The following is a 25,332-nucleotide window of genomic DNA, read 5'->3' on the forward strand; positions in this document are numbered from 1 at the left end:
CTCAGCTCTTGTGCCTTGGCACAGGTGAACTGGAAATGGACACCTGAGTCAAGCTAGACCCATCAGTATCCAGTACCTGGATTCATCTGCTTTCCCCTGATGAATTTATGGATTCTGGCTACAGACAAATCAGTTTCCCATTAATACTAGGAGATCCCACCTGGGAACAGTCTTTGGGAATGTTACCCAGCATGGGCAACAGAGAAGCCAAGGGAGGCCTGTCTACAGGAGGGAAGAGTTCAGCAGATGTCAATGAGGGACAGAATCGAAAAATGCAGCGTCCTCACAGAAAATGGCCTTTGCTTCCAATTCTGCCTGAAATCCGTCTGCATTACCTTCAGGTAAGATACCCCATATTCTTGTAAGAAATAATTACTGAGCTCATTTGAGTTGGGCTTCTGTTGCTTGCAACCAAGGTTCTAATATAAAAATTATGACCAAACTAAGCACTGAAGTGATATTAAGAAACTGCCTCTAGTTCGAAATAATTTCCTAAAACAAATCAATAAACAAGACCTGATACTATTTTAAACACCAGCCACGGGCTTCCAGGTTATCACTGTAAGAATGACCAGAGCAATCAAAACATCCTAAAACAAACACATATGGCACAGATAATGGTGCTGTCAAGGTTCATCTCAGGGATGACTAAACATACACTGCTAACATGGCAACTGTTTATGAAAATCATCAAGTGGTCAAAAGTGACGTAATAGTATAAAACAGTTGAATGTGATTATTCTAAAGCTTATGTCAGAAATTCAAAGAAAAAAGTTATAAAACAATATGGAATGAACCGTGTTAAAAAGTTAACAGGGAGTTCTGCATCTCCTTAGGTACAGAAGAGCGAAGGACATAGAGCTCCTCTCCCAACATGAAGAGAAAAGTCCTATTATTTACAGAATCGTAAATCCTCTTGAACCTGTCAGAGACGTGAGGCTGCAGGCAGCAAGGTGAGCTAAATTCCAAATGGTAACAACCTCCTCCCCCCTTCATGTGTAAAGGCAGACACCCAAATTATTTTACCTGTGACAGAGTATAGGCAGAAGAGCCTGTAAAAACAGGTAAGAAGGAAATAGCTCAAATTTTCCACAAACTTCTAAAAATGGGAGTGTGGCTAATATAACCATTTAGAATCCCTGGAGGCCCAGACACAAGGACAGGCTCCCATGTAAGCCCTTGTAAGCCCTTTTCCATGGGTGTGCACCCCTGTGCATGAGAAAGATGTGTCATAGGAGGGGACTGACAGAGCCACCCTCGGTGGCATGGTGCCGGGCTGTAGCCAAGGGAGAGGTACAAACAGAAAGCCCTGTGTCCTGGCAGGAATAACAGGAAGCCTCGTGCCCACACAGTCTTGCACCAGCAAACAGAAGCAGGCGGCCATGGGGGAGGGCAGGAAAGTCTTTGCCACCAGGCTCAGGCCAAATGCACAGCTGCTGAGGTTATGTAAGCAAAACCATCCGTCTTTAGGGGTGAGGCAGGCCATCAGCTTTGTCCTGCAGTGATATGCGGGGACATCTGTTCCCGCTGAGACAGAGGAAGGAAACACTCTTGCACTGGGGCCCACCCACACATGGAAGGAAGAATTTGACTGCCTTGGGGAGGAAAAGGGTCAGTGGCTCTCAGAAAAGTGCAACCCTCAGGTCCACGTGCACAGGGCCCAAGATAGAGGCTAGCCTAGAAGAATCCTTTTGCCCATCATGGACTTCTCACTGAATAGCAAGCAAGAGCAGTATCCCACTGGGGTGGGAGTGGGGATGGGGAGCGAAGCGTGTGGAGAAATCCCCTCATGGTACACATACCCAGGGTCTGCTAAAAGCTGAGAGTAGAGGACAGAAACACAGAGAACCAGTACCAGCCACACCAGGCCACACTTAAGGCACAAAACAATCGGAGCCACTGAATTTCTGATGTTGCTCGTTTCTGAAGCCGACTACAACACAACGAAATCCGAACCAATCTCGATTGCTCAATCCCCTGCCCTAATGACCTGATAGAAGAGGCATTAATATTTTTGAGGTTAAATATTACTTAATTTGGTCTCTACTGTTCCTGTAAACACAATTACCTGGAATTTTAAAAAGTTATGACACAGAAAAATAAGATAAAAATTAAACAACAACAAAGGGACTTGATGTCAAAAGATAAAGGAGTCAACAGAGTCAGACCCGAAGATGTGCCAGACGTGGAACTATGAGGCAGATAACCTAAAGTCAACTTAAGTAAAATTATGATTGTCAGTTGAGAATACCATGCCAGGTCAATCTGCTATGATAAGGTCTGTAACCTTCCACAATCACTAGAGTGCTGCACATGCATTTTATGCTAACATATTTCCAAACTTTTATAACCTTGCACACAGGTGTGGACAAATCTACACAATGAGAGCCAAGGCAGACCATGCACGGGACATTCTCTATGGTATGGCCAGTTGCAGATGCTTCCCGTTCATGATAGTTTTCTATATGCCTTCAAAAGGGATATAAGAAAGTGTCAGTAACCAAGATCCAGCAAATCTACATCTAGGAATTTACTCTAAGAAAACATCAAAGTGGTGAAAGATACACACTCAAGGATGTAATGTCCTTCAGAGTTTTTCATTAGAGTGAAAAATGGGGGAAAATGCTAATTAGTAGTGATGATAGCACAATCTGTGCATATGTAATATAAATTATGTATGAATATATGGTATATACACAATTTATATTTTATCTATGATATTTACAAAAACTGTTAAGCGTGCCCTCTTTTGGTGGTAATAATTACGGGTGGTATTTATTTTTGCCCTTAGACTCTTGGGAACTATCAGGTGCAGAAGGGAAAGCCAATGAAAAAGCTAAAGATTTCTAGATCTTCTCCAGTTACACATAAAAGCATCACGGTAACTGAAACAGAAAATAAAAATTTCAAAATCTACCATTTTAAAAACTAAAGATGTTTAATTCTTGGCTTGTGGATTACTTGTAATGGTTAGTTTTCTTACTTTCTCTCTCTTTCTCTCCTCCTTCCTTCCTTACTCCTCTCCTTCATTTAAACTGAGGTATCCTTGACATATAACATGAGTTTCATGTGCACAACACGATTCAGTATTTGTAGACATTGTGAAAGGATCACCACAATAAGTCTAGTTAACATCTGTCACCGAACACAGTTAGACTCATTTTTTCTCGTGATGAGAACCTATAGGTTCTATTCTCTCTGCAATTTTCAACTCTGTGGCACAGTACTGTGAAACATGGCGGTCCCCGTGCTGGAGTTACATCCCCATGACTTACTTATCTCCTATCTGGAAGTTTTTGCTTTCTGATCATGGTCAGTTTCCTTCAATTGCAGGGGACAGAAACCCAACTCAACAGGTTTCGGCACTAAGGAGTACTCCGTAGCTCACAGGATCTGAGGGAGGGCTGGCGAATCCAGCTGCAGGACAGGAAGGAAAGCAGCTAGGACCAGGAACAGATGGAAGGAGGGGCTAGAAGGTTTGTCGGATTCTCGGCTTTGTGTAGGCTGGCTTTATTTTCTACCATCTCACAAGCCAAGGAACGCAGCCACCTACAAGTTCTAAGGCCTCACCTCCTGGCTGCCCCTCATTATAGGGCCTGACTGTCCTCAGCTCCAGGTGAGGAAGTCTCACGGAAGAACCCACACTGACCCAACCGACTCTGTATGCGACAGAAGGTCCCATAAGATCATGCTAGAGTCAACTCGAACTCTGTGGTCAGTTTGGCCTGATGACTCACTTTCTAGAAGGAATGCTGTTCCCAAAAGACATGTGAGCGTGGTGGGCAGACAGATTAGCAGGACTGACTATTCTTCAAGTATCCGATTTCATTTAGAACCTTTATTAGGCTTCCATTTTTCTAAATGGCAATGTGGCAGATCACAAAAACTACATCTAAGCTGTAAAACCCTTTACAAGTAGCGTAAAACAGATTCCTTAAAGATTGTTTCACAAACTAGGAAGAAATGTCACATTACCTCATGCATAGCCGTTTAGAGGATCAGATCACTTACACCCCAACAAATTACAAAACTGATAATGTACAAGACTTCTCTAAAATGACAAAGCCTGTAAAATATTTCAGATATACTTCCAGAATATGATCATCGCAAACCATCAGAGTCATATAAATCGTAAATTGGAAATAGCAAAGTGTTTTGGAAAGAGAGACTCATTAAAAAAATATATCTTTTAAATGTGAGTCCGAGACGTAACAGCTGGGTTCTTTCTGACGGAAAATGGCAGCTTCCAGGGTGGGTGTGTCTGGGTAAGTAGACGGGTAGATACATCCCCATGCCATACTGGTAATATATACACATACATATAGTTATACATATAGCCAATATGTATATATATACATATGTAGTTAATAGAGGTTATATTTGGGAGTGAGATTATGAATGTATAAATTTATTCTTGCTTCTTAGGTCTCAGTTATCGCTAATAAGTATTTGTTACATAAACAGCCAAAAAATTAAAAATGGTTTCTGTTTTGCTATCAATGACAAGCTTCTTTAAAGTGTTCAGAAGGAGCACCCGTCTTAGTCACACATAACACCACTACCGTGCAACAAAAATCATTGCATATCAAATAATTTTTCGTGTTCTCTGGCACTGTTAGGATCACTTGAGCACTTTGATAAATCTTTTCGTAACAGAAAGAGTTGCTCTAATTTGTATCTCTCTGAAGTGTGCATTTTGCATGGCGGATTCCCTCACCGAGGGCTTGGTCTGTGTCCTGTTCCATGACAAATGAATCCCAGGAAGATTCATGGCCTGCCCTGTAAGAGGCATTAAAATCCAGGGCAATTTTAACTGTAAAAAGCTGCACATTACGGGGTAAATATAAGCGAGCACTAAGCGTGTTTCCTGCTATGTGCTCTTTAAAATGCAGACCAGCCTGGTGGGTAGCAAGAAGCGGTGAGGGATGAAAACTAAATTTCTGTCTCATGCTCGCAGACCTGTAACGCCACACAATGATCACATTCTGTGACAGAGTCATCCATTCCCTTAAGAAGCGTAGGTTGGGAGAGTGTGTGAATGTGTATTTTTACCTGCAATTCAATTGTGGAAGGGGATGCAGTTGATTTTAGGTTGCTCAGTTTGTATTCAAACAGCTGATTGGCCACGGCCCTGGAATTATCACACCAAATAGTCATCAGGGCTGTGGGAAATGGAAGGGAAGTCAGCCACGGCGCTTGTCCCCATGCGTACACTGAGACACACACTGCCCACGGAGGGTCCTAGTTCAGTGCGTTTAAGGAAGTGATTGCCCTGGTTTAGAACTTCAGGGAACGTTTACGGACAGCCCTGAACTGAGAAACGAGTCTTCCTTTGCCAGTCTGGTGGAGAACAATTGATAAAAACCTCCAGCTCCTCCAACAGACATGAATCCGCACCTAACACCAGAGAAGCAACAGCGTATCAGTGTTTCCAGCCACCTTCCCCGGACGCCACCGCTTCCTCCTCCAGTCCGAGCGGAGTCTTCCATCACCTCCATCCAGCACCACAACAGCGCAACGGCAGGAGATCACTGCTGCGTGAGCCAGGCAGCACACGCTTGTGTGACCCTTTCCAGACTGAGAAAAAAACCCCACCCAGTTTTACTGTGGTCCAAGGACAGCAGCCGCTGACAACAAAGAGAACATCTGAGAGAGAAAGCAATTACATAAACTCAACATTCTGGAACTGGGCGGTAGGTGAGGGGCGGAAAGTAACCATCATACAGTCATATCAGCTCCCTGTGCCCATCAGTCACCTTCGGTTAGAGGCACAAGGCCTAGTACCAGGGCTTCTCCTTCATGGTGAAATTGTTCAACAGCTTCCAGAAACATTAAGCGAGATTTAAGGGAGCACTACTGTTCTTCATGGGTAGCAACACCTTGGGCTAAATTCAGAGAAGACAAGGATTAGGTAGACATGTTAATCCACGGCCTTCCTCATTTTCCTGCAAAAACTGAAGAGGGGATCATGATCTGGCAAGTCCACACATTTTGACATTCTTATCAGTAAGTCAACCAAGGTAAGAGATTGCACGTCTTTCATTGCGGATACATTAGCGATGACTTTCCATAACGGCTGTGGAAGAATGGAGAACTTGGAACTTCTGGGAAAAGTTCTAGAATTCTGTACAGAAGTTTCCAATTCCATACAAGGCTTCAGAAAAAGAAGGAAGACAGAGAACTCTAAATGTCTAGAGACAGGCTGAAACCGAACTGGGAGAGGTCATACATTTAAAGAAACTAATGCTGCTAATACAATAAATGCTTGGGGGGAAACACGAGAGAAAGCAACAGGGGAGAAGGGCCGGGAGAAGAGAGTGTGGGGGAGTTATGAAGAGCCAAGCCAAGCTGTGTTGCTCCGCCATCTCTTGGAAGCCCGTCTAGCTGATTTTAGTTTTTCGTAAAAACAATACACGGACTAGCCCTCCAAGTAACGGTGACATCACAACTTACTCATCTTCCGCATCAGATGGGATCTCAGCCTCTTATATTAGAACTTAGAATTGGAGTACTTTCTACGTGATTGTGTGTGACACCAGGTGAGTTGCAAGAAAAGCCTACACATCCCTCTACAGGGCAGTAAGATGTGTTGTGCAGGTTTATCTTACCGTAAAGCTTTGGGCCCAAAGTACATAAAGAGCTCCTTCCCCAAAGTCTGGACACCACTGTAAACGTATCCATTAAACAGTCTCAAGGGATTCTGGCTGGGATCTTTCTTATTATTCAGTGCAGCAGCCTAGGAGAAAATACACACACACCCACGTAAACACACATGCTGTCTCTAAACAAAATGATAATTTCATTCTTAAATGTATTTCTATTACTTCATTTGCAGGTGCATCCCAATGAGAAGACTAATCTCCAGCAAGTCAAGTCACGGAATCAGCTGTTTACATACACTTTGTCAAATTACTATGGAGTCATTTAAAGAGAGAGGCCAAAAAAATTAAGTGGAAAAGAAAGTAATTGGCTCACCATCAAAATGAGTTTCTTCCAGGACCCTAGAGCTCTGCACATATGAAAAGAAAATACAGAAAAACGTTGTAACGGGTTTAAAACCAAAAAAGTAGGATCTTCCATTTCTAGAAGCATAGCTGAGTTCCCTGAAAGTGCATTCTGATCGAAACAGCTAAAAAATAGTGGAAAAAATGAAAACAAAATAGTTTTACCTATAATGATGAACTCAAAAGCGAAAAAGGAACAGTAAGAGGTTGGAAAGCAAGTCAAAGAGGGCAAGAACACCAAAGAGAAGCAGCTCTCTGAAGCAGGCTTCTGTCAGAAAGGTATCTCTGGGCCCCAAGGAAGGGGGGTTTCAGTTTTCATGGTCTTGGAGGGTGTAGGGCATCAGTGGTAAAGACAGGGCTCCCCTGGGCGATGGGATCCAATGCACGACCTGCTCTTCTGTCCCTCCTCAAACCACAATGGCAAGAATAAAGGAAAAAGAGACCCATTACTTCTTCCTCCCATCACCGTGCAAAAACAATATATTGTGAGGATTACAGTATAGGTACTAACACCGTAAAGATAGAGGAAGTTATAAACAAAATATCAGTCTTTTTGTGGGGCAGGGAATGAAACGGGACTGGGTTTAGATCTTGGTAAGGCTCTTTTTCTGGATGGGCAGTGGGTACACTGGTGTTCTCTGCATCATTATTTTTCATTCTTGAGAAGTGTTATAAATATTCTTTGATTTGTAATCAAAATATAATAAAAAAATTTTAAACTGTCATTAATGCCTAGCTATTCTATAATATATAATAGGTATATATAATTATATTTACACATTAATTCTTAATCTAAGGGAATATCCTCACATACTTTTAACCTTTCTTTCCTTTTTCTCAAACGGACCTATGCATTCCCAGAAGATCCAGGATAAAATCTTGCTGGCACTGGGGATGCAGGTAGCAGTGATGGTGACAGGGAGATAATTATAAAACAACTTTAGACATTGTCTAGAAGCAAATCATAGCTTCCCTTCCGCTTATGGTAGAATGATATTCAGCGATTCTCAAACATTTGGTTCACAGACATCTATCATTCTAAATAGTCAAGATGATATGTCCACTCTATTCTTTAGTTTCGTAAATTGGCCCTTGTTAAGGATAAAAAAAAAAAGACATTATACTATTTAGTTCAAAGGAACAGAAGGATAAAAGATTTTTTTTAAACACCCCTCTCCCAAAAAAAAAAACCCCAAAACAAAAGATTGCAAACAGCTAAGGACTGAATTTTGTCCCTTCCAACACTCATGCGTTGAAGGGCTAACCTCCAATGGGACTGTGTTTGAAAACAGAGCCTTCGGGAAGTACTGAAGTTTTCGTGACGTCATAGGGTGGGGTCAATCCAGCAGGATCAGCGTCCTCGTAAGAGCCTGAAGAGAGCTCCCTCTCTCTGTCCTGTGTCCTCAGAGGCTGTGCCACAGGAGACCGAAGTGGCGTCTGCAAGCCAGAAGTCAGCTCGCACCAGAAACCAAACTGGCCTGAGCCTTGACCTTGGACTTCTGGCCTCCAGAACAGGGAGAAAATAAATCTCTGTAAGCCTCCCGGGCGATGGCACTTGTCGTGGCAGCCCAGGCAGGCTAAGGCCAGAGCAGACACCATTCTTCCACGAAACCCACGTTCAGTTATGGCTACTCTGATGCTAGAATCTCCCAGCTGCCCGACGTTCAGGGGGCCAGCCTCACAACCTTCCTCCACATAATAAGAACTGGGGATCAGTCCCGTGCTTGGAGGGACCAAGGAACCAACGCATGGAAGAGGTTACAGATGACAGCCTTCCAGTTCTGCCCAAACCATGAGAAGAACCTGTGGGAGATTCTAGCAAGAGGCCCTCCAGACATACAGGCCACCATGTGCTCAGAACATCTGCCTCTGATTCCTTTCCTCTTTCTTGGTTGAACCCCCGCGGCCTAGCAGTGATCAGCAAGCCCTCTCACAACAGGTTGGAGGATCCAGGGAAGGAGGAACACACTTGCACACGTGCCTTGTTTTCCTAAATGAATCTGTGAGAGGCCTGAATTGAGAAGCACCAGGAGTCTTGATGTTTTCCTGCCTAACAGAAGACTTCACCTGGCCACAGAGCCAAGTGTAGATTAAGAGGGTGGGTTTCAGTGCCGGTTTCCAACCAAGTAGTTGGTTGGAAAACCAAGTTGGTTGACAGCCAAGTAGTAGGTACAGAGTTCTTCTAAACCAGCCAGGACGCTTTGAGGATGATGATATACAGAGCAGACACAGATCTGTTGTGAGTTTCCTTTGCCTCAGCATAGACTAGGTTTGATACATTTCTGGATCTTAGATTTAAGTCCTAGTGACATTTTAAAAACCTTCATTTCTAAATTGTTTGCCCCACCACTCCTGTGTCAGCAATCTCTTACCCTCTCCCCATACTGTTTCCTAGCGAGTGGTCTCAGCCACGCCCTGCAAAGTCCTTCAGTGGCCGGCAGAGCTCCCCGCACTCGCCGAGCCATCTGATCCCGTTTCATACCCACGGTCCCACGCTGTTACTTCCCTGAGAGGGAATCTGTGACCACTGCCGCCACGGTGCTTTCATCTCCTTTAGTCCTCCAAGTTTTACAGGTCCATCTAAAACTCAGCCCGTCTCCAGAGTGCTGGGAAGGCAATCACACGCAGTCTGCCATGTGTCCATCCCCCTGGATGCATGAGAAGGGGCCTGGGGCCCGGAACATTGCCCATCTAGAGACATAGAGCCTTCAAAGTCTGTTGCCTTGGGAGGAAGTATCGTTCCCTCTTCCAGGCTTGATGCACATGCCCAGGTGAGCCAGGGGCTCTCGGGCGCGCCCCCAGCTTTCTGTATGGCAGACCCCGGCGGAGGGCTCGGTCTCCTTCCACCCCCACACCAAGCGGGGGGAGTGCAGTCACACTGTCCATGTCTCCTGCAACCGGGATCTACTGGCCGTGGGGACCCACGCCTTGGGAGGGGCTGGATCTGTGCTCTCTCTCACGTCGGGCCCGAAGCACACACTGGACCGCCGGAATCTGCTGTGCGTGGTTTCCCAGTGACTTGGAACCAGGATCAGGCGCTGGCTTCTTCCAGTGGCACTTAGGTGCCTTTTAGCCTTGGCCACTGTCTTGTTGGAGTCTAGCCTTCCACACAGCCGGACCCCCAGGGAACAGTGATGGTTTCTCCCAGTACCGCCCTGAAGCTAACCTTGCCCCCCACTAGTTCACCCAATAGGAAAGTGCGGGAATGAGCGGCGCTCACCGGACCACTTCTCTGTCCCCTGCTCACACCTCCTTTCCTCCACTTTACCCAGCTTTACCGGGTGTTATCAGGGCTCCTGGCAAAGAGACAGACAAGGTAACCTTGAACTAGGCAGGCTGGCACAATAAAACAGGACACAAGTCCCAGTTGTCTCCCGTGAAGTCTGCTCACGTTGCCACATGAACAGCTTCGAAGAGCACTTGCTCCACTCAGGCTAAACTCACCGTCAACAGCAGCCACAGTTCAAGTTCCTCACTCTTCACGGGGCTGGGTCTGTCATGTGAAGCCCCCTGACAACAACGGTGGGATGTGACATCTGCAAAGAAGTCCCTCGCCATTGAAAATGCACCGTTCATGACTGTTCATTGGATTCATTCATTTTAGAAAGGTCGACTGACCTTCCACGGTGTATGAGGCTTGTTCTAGATGCTGGGGATGCATTAGTGAGAAAACAAGAACAAAAGCCTCCTGGTCCAGGAACCTTCATGGAGAGTACAGCCTTCCAAGCAGGAGAGAGTAGGTTAATAAACATTGTGACAGTGTGCTGAACCATTTGGGAAAGAAATCAAGATGAGAAAGAGAGACCACGATTAGGGGAGGGAGTAGCAGGTTATAATTCTAAGTGAGGCACTCAGAATCTCATGAAGGAAATGGTATCTGAGCAGGTCTCAAGGGGGTTTTGAGTGAGCCATGATCCACACGTAGGGAACAGGGGTGCAAAGGCCCTCCAGGAAAGTGTTTCTGATAACAGCAAGCATATCAGGATGGCCCACAAGGGAAGGTGTAGACAGATGAGAACCAGACCGTGTGGCCCCCAAGGTCCACTCAACAGACTGGTTGCTTCTCTGACACGAATGAAGACGAATTAAAATACGATCTCCGTTACCTTTTAAAATGCTCTCTCTGAAAATGCTGGGTTGGATTCTGGCTCAGGAGATCAGGGGGCAAGTGGTCCAGGAACTCAGAAGAACCACTGCAAAGATCCAGACAAGAGAGGAAGGAGCTCGGGGCCGATACTGGAGCGGCAGAGGCGGTGAGAAGTGGCCGGATTGCTGGGCGGATTCTGAAGGGGAGCAAAGAGCATGTGCCGGCGCACACTGCATGTGGGAGAGTTTGGGCCTGAATTATGGCAAAGACAGTAGCGGTGGCAACGGAGAGGAAGATCTGGGTGGAACTGGAGGGGGAGGAAAGTGAGGCTAGTTTTCAGGTAAGTTGAGGCGAGACCTCGAGCAGGCCGTTGGGCATGGGATCTGGAGTCAGGAAAGAGGTCTAGGCTGCAGCTGTCAAGGTATCTAGTCATCAGCATTCTAATGGCTTCTAAAGCTTCGAGACTGGACGACGTCAACGGAGAGGGAGTACAGAACACCAAGAGAAGGGGCTAGGAAGGGTGGGCTAGGACACCGCCGTGGCCTGGCGAGGGGGGGGGGGACACGGTCAGGGGAAGGAGGAGGAGACCGCACAGCGGAGAAGGCAGCCGGCCAGGAAGGAACAAAAGCCAGCAAGGGCGCGGTCCTACCAGCTAAGGAAGGAAAGTTCTGAGGAAAACTCGTGTCTGGTACCGTTAATACCTCAACGTCAGATGAAGACGGAGACCTGACCACTGGATTTAGCCGTGCAGAGGCGATCTGAATGACAAGAGTTTTTGGAGAAGGGACAGAAAGCAAGAGCCTGGCTGAAGTGGGTTTAGGAGGCTACGAGAGAAGAGCACCAGAGGCACTGAGGCGGTGTGAACACGAGATGCTGTCCAGGCTAACACAGGGACGCGGTGATGCCTGAGGGGACGTAGAGGCAGGAAGGTTTGTTTGCTTTAAGACGGGACAGCCCGGGAGAGAGAAGAACTGTCGCGCAGGGGAGACGATGGCCGAAGCGATGTCTTCACTAGGCGAGAGACAAGCTCAAGGACACGTGGGCTATGTTGGTCTTGACAGGAACATGGACAGTCCCCCTGCAGCATCAGGAAGAAGGCAGCTTATATGGCTACAGACGCTCGTAGGTAGATGTGCTTGTGCAAATTCTCTTGTGGTTGATACGTTTTCTCAGTAAAATGGGAATCAAACTATCAGCTAAGAGGAAGACCCCAGGACCCTGCCTCCTCTATAGATACATGTAGCGCCTAATAATAAGATTCATTTTTGCCAGATTCTGACGTGATTCCCAATACTCATTCACAAGTAGAGGCCAATGGCTTGACATAAATGGTGTCTGTCCTTCCATCCCGAGACATCTATGTGGAAACGTCGTTAAAACCTCTTAAAACGTCGTTTAAGACCACATTGGGTATCTATCCTTCCTTGCTTACATTGACTTAATGCTCGTCAGTGCATGTTTTTAATCTTATTATAAGGAAGTATTTATTTGTTTTTTTTTAAAAGATTTTATTTATTTACTTGACAGAGAGAGATCACAAGCAGGCAGAGAGGCAGGCAGAGAGAGAGGAGGAAGCAGGCTCCCTGCCGAGCAGAGAGCCCGATGCGGGACTCGATCCCAGGACCCTGAGATCATGACCTGAGCCGAAGGCAGCGGCTTATCCCACTGAGCCACCCAGGAGCCCAGGAAGTATTTATTTGTATTTGTCTACATAATCGGGCTTTTTAGGATCATAACATTCCCTGATTTTTTACTTTATTCTCTGCCTTCTGAAAACCCAGATTGTTTTCTGGGAGGTTTTCCACTCCATAAGGACTAGTGGTCACCGTTAGGGGCTAGACTAGGCCAGCTGTCCCATTATCAAAACATCCGAATTTAATTCAGCAGTAATAGCTCATGGGGTTTTATTGTAATTGGCTAAAAAAATATTTAAGTGCACAATTCATATCACCTTTTCTGTGCCACCCATTCTTTGAACCACTCTACAATATACATTTCAAAAGAGAGCCATCAAAAGAAACAGTAAAAACCAGGTTAAAAAAAACATATGGGTTTTAATAAAAACCACTGCCTTTAAAAAAAAAAAAAAATCCAGGTAGTCAGATGCCCCAGAGCTCCAACTAATGTCTATCAAGAAGAAATTCAAACCTAGCTTATCCTGATTTCTATCTGAGATTTCCCTCCCAGGGAATGTTGAACAATTCACGAAAGGGGTCTATAAGGTCCTGCCCCAGGACTGTCTGGAACTTCACTGTGGGGAATTTGGTTCCATAGACAGCTTATGGAGAGCACAGCTGAAACATTCTTTGTTACCAATGCTAAGGGGTAGGTTAAAAAAAGTTTTTATACCCAGGATTAATTCCTCAAGGCATCAGAGGCTGTCCTGTTGTAGACACATTACTGTCAATGATCAGAGTTTTTAGACTGTCTAAGAGATCCAACCATGGGAAGTTTGGCTATTTAGCAAAAGAAAGTCTCAGTGGATGGCCTTCCAAAACTTTATGGTTACAGGACCACATATTTAAAAGACCAAAAGGGAGTACATGCCCTTGTAAATAAATTCTGTTGTGCTTAGGAGGATGAATCCAAAAATATAAAGGCCGATATACTTAAAATGCACGAGACCATTAGATCTCTTAGCACAGCCATCAGTGAAAAGTGAACTATGTCCTTCTGGCTGAGGGGGCCTCAAAGAGAACCACAAACCAAACCCTTAAAGGTGTACTACAGGTCTTATTTTACTGGTGGTTTACCCTCTTCTCCATGACTGAAAATAACACACGATATGACAAAAAAAGAAAAAAAGAAAAAAAAAAAAGACATGTTGAAGAGGTCATGAAACGAACACCTCTCCACATACTGAAAAGGAACATGCTGTGGCCCAGCGACAGTGCACAGGACGACACAGAGGCCAGCAGAAGGGCAAGAGCAGGAAGGACAGCAGGTGCGGCAGAAGCCGCCGAGGAAACAGACAGACCCGCAACTGTCAGAGGACTTCAGGGCAGCTGAAACCGGTCCAGCTACAGATGCTGCGTGACCTTGGCTGGAATACATTTCGGAATTAGTTTTTGAATACTTGATGAGGTGTTTGGGAATTAAAATGAAATGTTAGCATAATCTCTTCCTTGCACACACGTATAGATCGCATTTCTCTCTCTAGTATTAGGAGCTCCCCAGCTGGGAGGCCTGGCAATCTTGAGGCTTTCCCCTGCCAGATCCAGCAACCACTGTCATGGCACTTTCCACACGGAACGAGTGTTTGACTGTGACTTACGTTTCTCCTCTGACTGCCTCTAAGCTCCATGGGGACAGCGACTATGGTGTTTAACTAATACTGTTGAGAGCTTCAGACAATGCCTGGAGCAGAGTGAAGGTGTGTGGGGTTAATTAATCCCTCCTCCTTCCCCTCCGAAAACTCCCCGTGGCTTTAAAACATAGGCTCACTCACAGCATAATGTATATACGTGTCCAGTCACCACGCTGTACACCTAAAACTAATGCAACACTGTGTATCAACTATAATTTAATCATTAAAAAAAAAAAAATACAGGCTGTCTCCCCACCTACCATTCCATCCTTACTTAACCTTTCCCAGGATCTCTTGGCAAAAATTTCTACTCTACCATCTGTTTCATCTCCTCTGAAAATTATTAACAACCCAGTCTCTTTCTTTCTTTAAGATTTATTACTTGAGAGAGAGTATGAGAGAAAGATCATGCGATCAGGGGGAGGGGCAGAGGGAGAGAGAATCCCAAGCAGACTCTTGGAAGCCCAACGGGGGCTCGATCTCATCATCCCAAAACCACAATCTGAGCTGAAATCAAGAGTCAGATGCTCAACTAACAGAGCCACCCAGGCACCCCCAGTATCTTGTTTTCTAATGACCTGCAAAGGAGTGAGGCTTACATATTCGAGGGCCACTTTCTCATAAGGACCAGAAGCTAGATGGGAGTAAAATACCGTATTAACCAGATTATCCCATAAAGTAAGCTTTATGAAAAGGTTTAGGAATTCTGTTTAGGAATTCTTCAGGGGAAGGGATTTAGGAAAGGACTGATGTATTTTCAGCAACCAGTGCTAGCAAGCGCTGGTTTCGGTTTGAGATGTTTACTCAGCATTTGAATGGTTGCTTTAAAACACGGATTCTAATGCTTCGCTTGAGTTTTGAGGGTAATGATACATGAAGATCTTTTAATTCAGTTGTCTATCATTTGGGCACTAGACTCAAGTTACCTGATTCCCGGCACACTATCGTTTTTAAAATAATCAGCTTTGGAAAATATACTTAGGACATAATAAAATTTTTGACTTATGACTGACCATCTCAAGCACTTGCTTATATTTTTAGTCTTTTTTAAAAATTCCATTTTAGAAGGAAATTTTTGTATACCCATGATGGTCTGTTCCACTTATTTTGAGAGCTACTGTGTATGAACTGGCCAAGGCTTTTGAAATAAATCTAAGATTTGCAAGATATTCACTTGTCCTATGGTAGAATCTGGGGTTATCACCTCTTTGTATGAGCTCCAGCTGCCTAGACAAATTCAAAAATTAATTTCCACAAGCCTATTATCTTTGTTATAACGATACACAAATGCCCAATATATGCTTGACTTGCTCACACTGACCCTTACAATTCTGTTATTGTGTGATTTGAACATTTCCTCCTCTCCACCCCGAAACAGACATGAAAATCTTCTATGCCACAATTTTAAGTATGATTGAGAAGGGTTCACCTTCCCATTTTCAAGTGGCTTAATAATATGAAATTGTCAAAACAACATAGATCTTCAGAGACAGCACACGAGTTATTGTGCTGATCACCATTTATCCTGCCTATCCATGGGTGAACTTTTCAGAACAGACCAAGACTTTTCTATAGATAAATGCTCCACTTCTAGTGCAACTGTCTATTTTCCCCACAGAGAAAAGAAAATACCACATTTACTTTCATAGCCTCTCCTCCTTTTTTGCCACATGCCTCTTTCTCCCCTAATACAACAACACTTTGCTAATCAGAGGTCACTTACCTACCAATTTAAACCATCAAAGAACCTAATTTTAAAACGGTCTCTAAGCACCCAAAGAGAGGTCTTTAGGTTCATACATCAAAACATATTGTACAATTTTTTAAAGAGCAGAGCCTTCAAGCATTTACCCAGAGGCTAAATGCTTTGTACATAATTTGAGGGCACCAAATGATCGCAAACCCTTCATTAAGGACAAGAGCGTTCCTCCATTATATGGGTCTGGCAAGAAAGCCCTATCTGGGAGAAAACAGAGCAAATAATTACCAGGACACTTACTTTGCTAGACACTAAGCTAAGAGTTTCATGCATCTTCTAATCTAATCCTGACCAAATCAGCAAAGATGTGAGTGTATCACCTCTATGGGAGAAAGTAACAAAAGAGCTAGAATTCAAAATCAAGATGGTCAGGTGCTCTTTTTTCTATATCAAACCAAATACTTTGCTGTTGGATCAAAAGCTACAGTGGCCATGAAAAAAATCACCTTCCTTAGTCTCCTCATCTGTCAGATTGTTACCCGTTCTCCATTATCCTTTGTTCCACGACTCCATGTAAGGCTGAATGCTGATAATAATGTCCCACAGTCGCTAAGGTGAATCCATTATCAGTCTGCGTTTAAAAAGGTAAGGGATCATATAATGCATGTTCTCGATCACGGTATCTCCCCTGCCAGGTTAGTATCATATTGCACGTCCTATAAAATTATAAAACCCCTTTGTATTGAAAGGCATAACCTTCCTTTAGCTAGAAAATGAATCTCCGTGGATTAGCTCATCCCTTCATACAATGGCACTAAAATGAGCAATGATTTCTTTCTTCCCCACTATGAACAAGAGGAAGAAAGGAGGAAATCTTTTATTGTGTGGCTTCACTATTTTCTGGTGGTAGGAACTGTCACATAACATACATAACAAAATACACACACTCATAACGAAACAGTCCTGACTGAATTTAGTTTTAAATCCTTAATCATTTTGGGCTATTCAAAACTCTTCTGTTCTCCATCCATTTAAAACATTTATTAAGTACCTACTCTCTTCAGGACACTGTGAAGGACATAAAAAGATGAGAAAGCATTGTTATATTGAATACATGTATCAAACCTTAAGGAGGTATAGAACAGCGGGAGCCTCATGTTTCAAATGAAAGGAATGCTTATAAATAAACTGTTTCATATCTCGTTTGGTGAAAAGGAGATTGAAAACATATGCAGATTACACACCGGACTTCCCTGAAACATTGTATCCACCCAACAATTAAAATCGGAGGATTGGCTCTTAGCAGCTCATCAACCAGAAATGTTCATTGATATTCCGATACTGTTTCTTACCATAAGGTTCCACGAACTCCAGCAGAGTTTTATGCAATGTGCTTACACAGTGGCATAATTTTATGCTGACAAGACGGTGGATCAAAATTCAGAAAAAGAATATAATGCATGCATGACTAGCAGATGCGGAGATCTCGGACGGGCAGGCTTCTTCAAAACGAGGATCAGTTGTCACAAGGAGATCCACATTAAAGCGTGTTCTCTCTGAACTCCAAACTGAAGCCAAAAGCAAGGAACACTATCTGATACACTAACAGGTTCATTAAAGGCACCAGCTACGTAGGTGGGGAGGGGGTTTCTGGTTGGTTTTTCAGTACAGGGTTACCTGAGTTATTTTAAATGCCCACTCGCTATTTCTTTAACTCTCCTTTGTATGTTTTTCATGGTCAGTGCAATGTAAAGAATAAAGTATGCAGTTGTTAACTTATTTTTAAACTCTGCCTTGTGGAAACTAGTGACTTCAAGCCAGCAGCAGAAACATTTAAACAGCTTTAACTCCCTACCATAAATGCCTGGGAAACACGGGATCATCTGTTACAGTAATGACCATGTTGGAGATCAGGGACAACCTACCACATTTTGATTAAATTTACTATAGATCCAGCAACCCTCTAAAATGCAAAAGGCCCTTTCTGTTTATGAAGATTATTATTATTGTCATTATTATTGTTATTTGATCAAAAGCCCAGCAAGTGAAACCATGGCAAAATATTTACTATTTTCTCAATAACCACAAAGAGATTACTATCAATTCCATATTGATTTTTCAAATCCAGTTCCCATAAAATCAGATTCCTGATCCAAGCCTAAAGACGTATTCCAATTTTTAATACCTCTATGTCAAGTTATTAAACAGAACAGTTTTAAGGGCAGGCTTTTTTATTTAAGGGGTATAGCTTACTTAGTACTGCTTCCGAGAGATGTTAACAATTGCCCAAGAATTAATGAAGCATTTGCATTCTATTATCAGGTTGTACTCTCTTGTACAATCTGAACAGAGGATTTTAAGTCCTTAGAAGAGAATTCTCAGTGAAAGGCAACTGATAACTGAACAAAAATACAAATGGTGGGTAGATATAACCAAAAACCCAAGGTCTCACTTTCCTAGTTAATAATCACTACTATCTCTTTGGCAATGTGGCGTTTCTGCTTCTGAATTATCCACTTCCCCACTGAATCTTTTAAAAATGAGAAAAGCCATAGTTAAGAGAATAGGCTTTGGATTCCAAAAGAGGGACCCCCCCCCTCTTTACCCCTGGTTCTACTCCTTCCTAGTCCTGTGATCTTGGACAACTTAATTAAACTCCCTCTGGACCTCCCATTCCTCATCTGTGGAATCATAGGGTTATCTTTTTCCCAGCTACATGAAGTGTAAAGGTTTTTCAAATGCTGTTAATGCTTTGCCACCAGAGATAACCACAACGAACTTCAAGGAAACATTCCCGCTCTTTTGGCCTGAATACCAAGGTGGTATTTATTTAAAACATGAAGCTGAATTCTCACAGGAGAAAGTTTATCTCATTCATCTGTGCATCCCCAGGAGCTAGCATAAAACCTGACACAAAACTCAGGACTGTTCAATGATGTAAATCATGATATACATACACATATTCAGGCCCTATCCATTTCTTTCTTTTTATTTTAAGATTTTATTTATTTATTTGACAGAGAGAGATCACAAGTAGTCAGAGAGGCAGGCAGAGAGAGAGGGAGGGAAGCAGGTACTCCGCTGAGCAGAGAGCCCGATGTGGGGCTCCAACCCAGGACTCTGGGATCATGACCTGAGCTGAAGGCAGAGGCTTAACGCACTGACCCGCCCAGGCGCCCCAGGCCCTATCCATTTCTGAGCCTTGGCTGCCTTTGCTTCGGAAATAGCAACTTGGTCCCCTCTTTACCTCCGCAGCCAGCCCTCCCCCCTGGATTCCTGCAGCCCTCTCCTAAGTGAGGGTGCAGTATCTACTTTGGCTTTCCCCCAGTCTTTTATTTTTCAAGATAGAGTGACCTTTCCAAAGTGTGCGTGGATCTCACCACACTTTAAAGAGCCCTCTCCTCCATTCCTTGTAAGATAAATACAAAGTCCCTAACCAGGTCTACAAAGACCTCCACGGTCTGGCTCCAGCCCAGCAACCTCAAACAACCTACCTTCTAGCCCATTCTCTGTTTTCCAGTCACACTGCTTTTCTTTCAGTCTCTCGAACATTCGAAGCTTTCCTCCTTTGCGAACGCTCTGCCTAACGCGTTCTGCCCGCCAACAACCACCCCCAGGGGTTGCTCATTCCTTCTTCCTCCTTCATACCTCAGTTTAATTGTCAGCCAAGCCTCTCCTCACCTCCCTGAGTCCTTACAGAACCATGTAGCAGAGCCTTCAGAGAATTTATCAATTTGAATTTATGTTCTCAATGGTTGTATGTGTACCTTCCCAACTCCAATGCAGGCTCCACAGGGGAAGTGTCCGTTTTTGCTCCTTAGGCAACTTGAGTATTCAAAATTTTGTGGAATACGTGATTTTTAATAAACATTCATATTCTAAGAGAACACTCAAGATCCAGCCCAGTGGTACCGTGCCCTGATTTTGAGAAACACCACAGTAAAAGAATAGGTGCAGAGCACTTAACGACATAGAGAGTTAAAATAAAGAAAACACAACAAGTTGGAAGAAGATGCAAAACTTATTCTCTTCCAAGTTTGAAAAATATTACTTTCTCAGACTCTCATTTCTTTCAAGTTGTAAGCATATGCTAATTTCATAGCAAGCCGCTTTTTCTTCCTGGACCAAAGGCTAGGAGCGAGTTTTGCAGGGGAAATTAAGTACAGCACAATATTGCATACATCCATGAAATACAATCATCCACACATCTAAAGGGCTTTTAAGGCATGATGGCTTAATCAGAGTATTTTTAGTACAAGTCCTAAATTCTTAACAAATGCAAATCACACCATCTGCAATGAATGCCTTGAGTGGTCAGAAGCTGTGATACAATATATTTTAAGAAAAAAGAAATTCACTTAAGGGAAGCAGAGCTGGGTTCCATAGCCCCTTCATTAGATGGCAATATTAAGCTGAGTGGGAAGGTCAGTGCTGAATTTTCTGTGTGCAGTTTTGGAATTATTCGTTGTGCTACACTTATCAAATGCAGAATAGCAGGCAGGCGAGAAGCTGAAACTTCATGCTAAAAGCTCACTTAGAAATGTGAAGAAAGAAATGGGGAGCTCTGACAATATTAACAGCAGAAAATGCACCTATAGATGCGAGGAGACCATCTTTTGCTGGGTCATTGCAAGTTAAGCGAAGTGATTTGTAATAAGACAACTTCGACCAGTTCTGGCCCGGGCACCTCTCGCCGGCAGCCTTTGCGCAGCCGTCCAGTCCCGTCTAACTACCCAGGCGCGTGGGCACGGACTCGTCCCTCTTACAAAACTGAAGGTAGGAAACGCTATGCCCCAGCGAGCCTGTTCCAGAGCAAAGAGATGACCTTTTGGGCCCTGGAAACCCAACGGGGTCTGTCCCCTGCTGACCCCAGAGCAAATTACATGAAGGGCTCACCTGGGCAGAGACCAGGGCCAGCGAGGCTGCGCCAGGCGAGACCTGGCCTCCCAGGCTCTGCAGGGCGCTTCCCCGCACGTCCGTCACCGCCTGGCCCGGGCGCACGCGCGCCCGAATTTTCTCTCCATTTAGAGTACAGCCGGGTCCTTCCACCATCTCCCGGCCGGGGCTGTGGCTCGCTGGTTGCAGACCCCGCGGAGAAAGCCGCTGTGTGGGTATCGGCGCGGAGAGGAAGTTCAAATCTCCCGCGCTTCCTGCACCGCCTCGGACGCCCCGCCCCGCCCCCCGAGCCCCGCCCAGCCCGGGCCCGCTTGGCCCCGCCCCAGCCCCTCCCGGTGAGGTCCGCCTGGCCCCGCCCCAACCCGCCCACAGTGCCTGGAGCCCACCGAACCCGGCTGAACTCGAAGGGCCCAGGCAATTGGGACCTCAGAAACTCTAACCTTTGGCTTTGAGGTTTTGCTCTTGTCCTTGAACTACTCAGCACACGTCCATTTTGTGATGTTGTCCTCTTGTTCTGCCCTAAAATGCAAAGTCGTCTCAGTCTGGGCAGGCTTTGGTTCTTGTATGCCCTATTCAGAAGTGGGTAAGGAAGCTAGGGACTCAGGAAAGGGCGCTTAGAACAAGCAACGTATGTTTTCTCCTGTGGAGTTAGCATATTTTCGTAAATGTGGCTTTATATGCCACATATACTTTAGTCTCTGTATTAAAAACCCTTTCATTTTTTGAGACAGCTGAGCTAAGTGAGCTCTACGCGAATTCATCAACCATTCTTTTATGGGATGCCCCAGATGAATGCTATTTGAAATTGCTTTGTAAAAGGCAGGGCTCTATACAAATATGAAGGCAATGCATAGCTTTTCAAATTTGCACACAGACGCATACATATAAATACATGAAGCTAATGACTCCATACAATTTTTAAATAATAAAAAACCTACCCTTTTTTTGAAAAATAAAATACAGCACATTAAAACAGAATGTTACTCTGTGATGTGATCAGTCTATCACCGTGCTGTCGTTTGACCAGAAGAATAGTAGTTAAACCTGAACTCAAACATTTAAGAAGCATTACATATCTCTCTGTGGGGAGCAATCCGTGATGGAGGTAGCTGGATCACACTCAGGACTCTTTGTACTTTACTCCCTTGTTGAATGGTTGTTTACTTTTCTAGGTCAAATTGCTAAATAATCGAGAAAGAATCCTAAATTCAGTTATAATCTTTGCCCTTTGCTGGAGGGAAGTGCTATACACCTTAGTGCTTCTACCTTTGCATTAATTATTTGTCAGTACCTAGTAAATTATCCCATTTTGTCTTTTGGAGTTCCTGCGGGTCAGGAACGTGGCAGTGGACTGGCTGGGTGGTTCCGGGGCAGCGTTTCTCAAGAAGTTGCCATGAAGATGTTGGCCAGGGCTGCGGTCACAAAAAGGCTGGATTTTAGCCAGAAGATCCACTTCTAAGGGGCTCCATGGCACGGCTGTGGACAGGTGGTCTTGGTGTGTCATCCTCTGAATCTTCTCCTGACAGGGCAGCTGAGGCCCCCTGGAGGTGTGATCTGAAAGAGAAGGCAGGGAGAAAGCTGTAATGATCTTTATTACCTGGTCCCTGAGGTGACACAGCCAGGCCTTCTCCCCTTCCATCTGTTAGAATCCAGTCAGTCAGCGGAGCCTACAGGGGGCAGAGATGAGGGGTGAAGCTTTGTCTCTAGTAGAGAAGAGTATCCGGTAATTGGTGGCCATATTTTAAAGCCATCATGGTCCTCATTAATTCATCACGGACTTCTCGTTTCTCTTCAGCTTGCGCAGTGTGCACGTCTGCATCAAATATCATCTTTAGCCAGAATCAGGTGTGCCGTTCCCCACAGAGCTCAGTGAGCTGGGGAGGAACACTGCAGATACTGAGACTTCACGGATGCGTCCTGAAGAGCCAAGCCGGGTTTTGTTTATATGTGACTCGCCTTTGGGTCTGTTGATACTTCTCTCTGTTACTTTTCCTTGCATCCAGTTACAAGTAAAATCACATGAGTTACGCATCTGCGGCGCCTCGAAAAGAGCCACCTCACACCCCTGCAAGCAAGCCTCCCCCAGAGGCAGACTCTCGGTGCTCTTCTCAGACTGTGTCAGATTTCTCCTAACTGCCATCCTTCCTGCCCTTAGCTTTTCACAAGTCTTCTGAAGCACAGTGTATTCCCTGATGACTTTGTATAAGTCATTTGTTTTCTCTAAAACTCCCTGTCTTCATATGTAAGATCAAATATATTTTTCCTGTTAACCTCCACAGGACTGTTCTAATTTCCAAATACCAGAATATACGTGAAAGCTCTTTGAGAAATGTAAAAGGCTCTACAAATTCAAGGAATTAAGATGCATTCTGTTTGCTACTCTTAGAATTTTTTCTGTGTTTTGTTTCTTGGCTCATTCTGTTATTCTTACCTTTTTCTCTTTTTACTTCCTCTTCAGCCTCGCTTACTGAAATTTTCTCACTTAAAATCCTAGTTGAATGCATATCCTCTAAAAAACCTTCCAAGTATGGTCAAAATTAATCTCCTGTTTTCTGAAGTTGGTTTTCCAAACCTACCTCGTGTTAGAGTTAATTGGGTGCATACTGGTCTCCCACTAGAGTCATTCCTTGAAAACAGTAGAGGAACTGTCCTGTTTATCTTTAGACTTCCCATAGGACCCAGGGTGCTCTTTTACACATAACAAACTTTCAGTGACTATTTGTTGAATTCAATTATGATTATTAACTTATGAATGAAATTATTGCAACTTTGTGTCCCCAAATACCTTTTCTTATATTTTTAGTGTTATTTTTATGAATTGAGATTTTATGTTCTCAGAAGTCCTTGCTAGTGGAGCCCGGGTGGCTCGGTGGGTTAAGCTTCTGCCTTCAGCTCAGGTCATGATCCCAGGGTCCTGGGATCGAGCCCCACATCGGGCTCTCTGCTCAGCAGGGAGCCTGCTTCCTTCCTCTCTCTCTCTGCCTGCCTCTCTGCCTACTTGTGATCTCTGTCTGTCAAATAAATAGATAGAATCTTTAAAAAAAAAAAAGTCCTTGCTAAAATAAACATCAACAAAAATAGGTAATACATTAAGTTACCCTACAGTATACTTTCTTTATTAGATCAACAAGCTAAGAATCTCGATGTATCCTTGAGGAAATCAGATCAACCACATGTACAATCATTTGTGTACATTCATTTTTACCTATTTATCTTCACAATAACCACAAATATTATGTATGATGGTCAGGATACATATTTGTACTACATGAATAAATAAATTGTGTTTCAAACCACTGGTTATTTTCCATAATCACATGTAGGCACCAACAAAGATACAGAAATGAAGCCCAAATTTTCTGACTCTGAGGCCAATATTCTTTTCACTAGCAGCACAGGTAAGTGTAGATGAAATAAAGATGTCTAAAACACTGGAAAAGATAGCTTTCTCCAGGACCTCAGGTCTCTAATATACAGTTCCTAAGCACTAATGGAAAACGTGTTGGACAGGGTAAGAAATCAAAAAAAGGAGATGGAGAGGAGCTAAACATAAACCTGAGTTTTACTTCCAAAGATTTGCATTAATAAAAACATACTTATGCTTGCTCTGTGTGAGGCACTGAGTCAGGCTGCACACCAAAGATTACAATGTAGGTAGGGATGCTGACATGAAAAGATACAAGAGGAAAAGAGAGCCCATGTTATATACCAAAAAGGATTTGAAGACTGAGAGAATTCACTGTAGGGACACATCACTCAGAAACATGTCTGGGAGATGCTCAGAGACAAGATGAGGTCTGAGCTAGTCCTTTAAGAAGGAAGGCCCTCGGCAAGTAAAAAGGTCAATTAAGAGCATTCTAAGAAAGAGGAATACAGGCAAATATGTGATGTATTTGAGACACAGTGATCAAAGAATTGTCAGGCAGGGGCGTACGGGTAGATAACCCTGGAAAGATTCGTAGGGACTGCTGTGTGGAGAGCCCAGGAGAAGGAACAGCAAAATCCATCTTCCTGGACAATGGGCAACCATGAAACATTTGAGCAGATGCCCACAAATTCACTAGACTTATCTACTAAAACTGAATCCAGAACTCCGTTCAAACTTTGAAGAGGAACCCACTCTGCAGTTTGGATCCCTTATTTGTTAATTCTTCACTAAGAAATAGATGGGGATGCCTGGGTGGCTCAGTCAGTTAAGTGTCTGCCTTTGGCTCAGATCATGATCTGTGGGTTGCTGGGACCGAGTCCCGCATCGGGATCCTTGCTCATTGGGAGCCGGCTTCTCCCTCTCCCCGTCTGTGTTCCCTCTCTCACTGTGTCTCTGACAAATAAAAAGAAT

General features: G+C 44.1%; 1 protein-coding gene across 1 annotated transcript in view; it reads right to left on the reverse strand.

Moving 5' to 3' along the window:
* The window catches only part of NEIL3 (nei like DNA glycosylase 3), a 46,563-nt gene extending 25,312 nt beyond the window's left edge, over nt 1-21,251 (reverse strand). Inside the window, exons 1-2 of the mRNA XM_059156013.1 lie at nt 20,994-21,251; nt 6,609-6,736 (exon numbers count right to left, since the gene is read on the reverse strand). Coding sequence (XP_059011996.1) covers nt 6,609-6,736; nt 20,994-21,149 — 284 coding nt within the window. The 5' untranslated portion in view covers nt 21,150-21,251. The remainder of the gene's footprint in view (nt 1-6,608; nt 6,737-20,993) is intronic.
* Between the last annotated feature and the right edge of the window lie 4,081 nt (nt 21,252-25,332).

This window comes from Mustela lutreola, chromosome 18 (genome assembly GCF_030435805.1).
Source record: "Mustela lutreola isolate mMusLut2 chromosome 18, mMusLut2.pri, whole genome shotgun sequence".
Taxonomy (NCBI): domain Eukaryota; kingdom Metazoa; phylum Chordata; class Mammalia; order Carnivora; family Mustelidae; genus Mustela; species Mustela lutreola.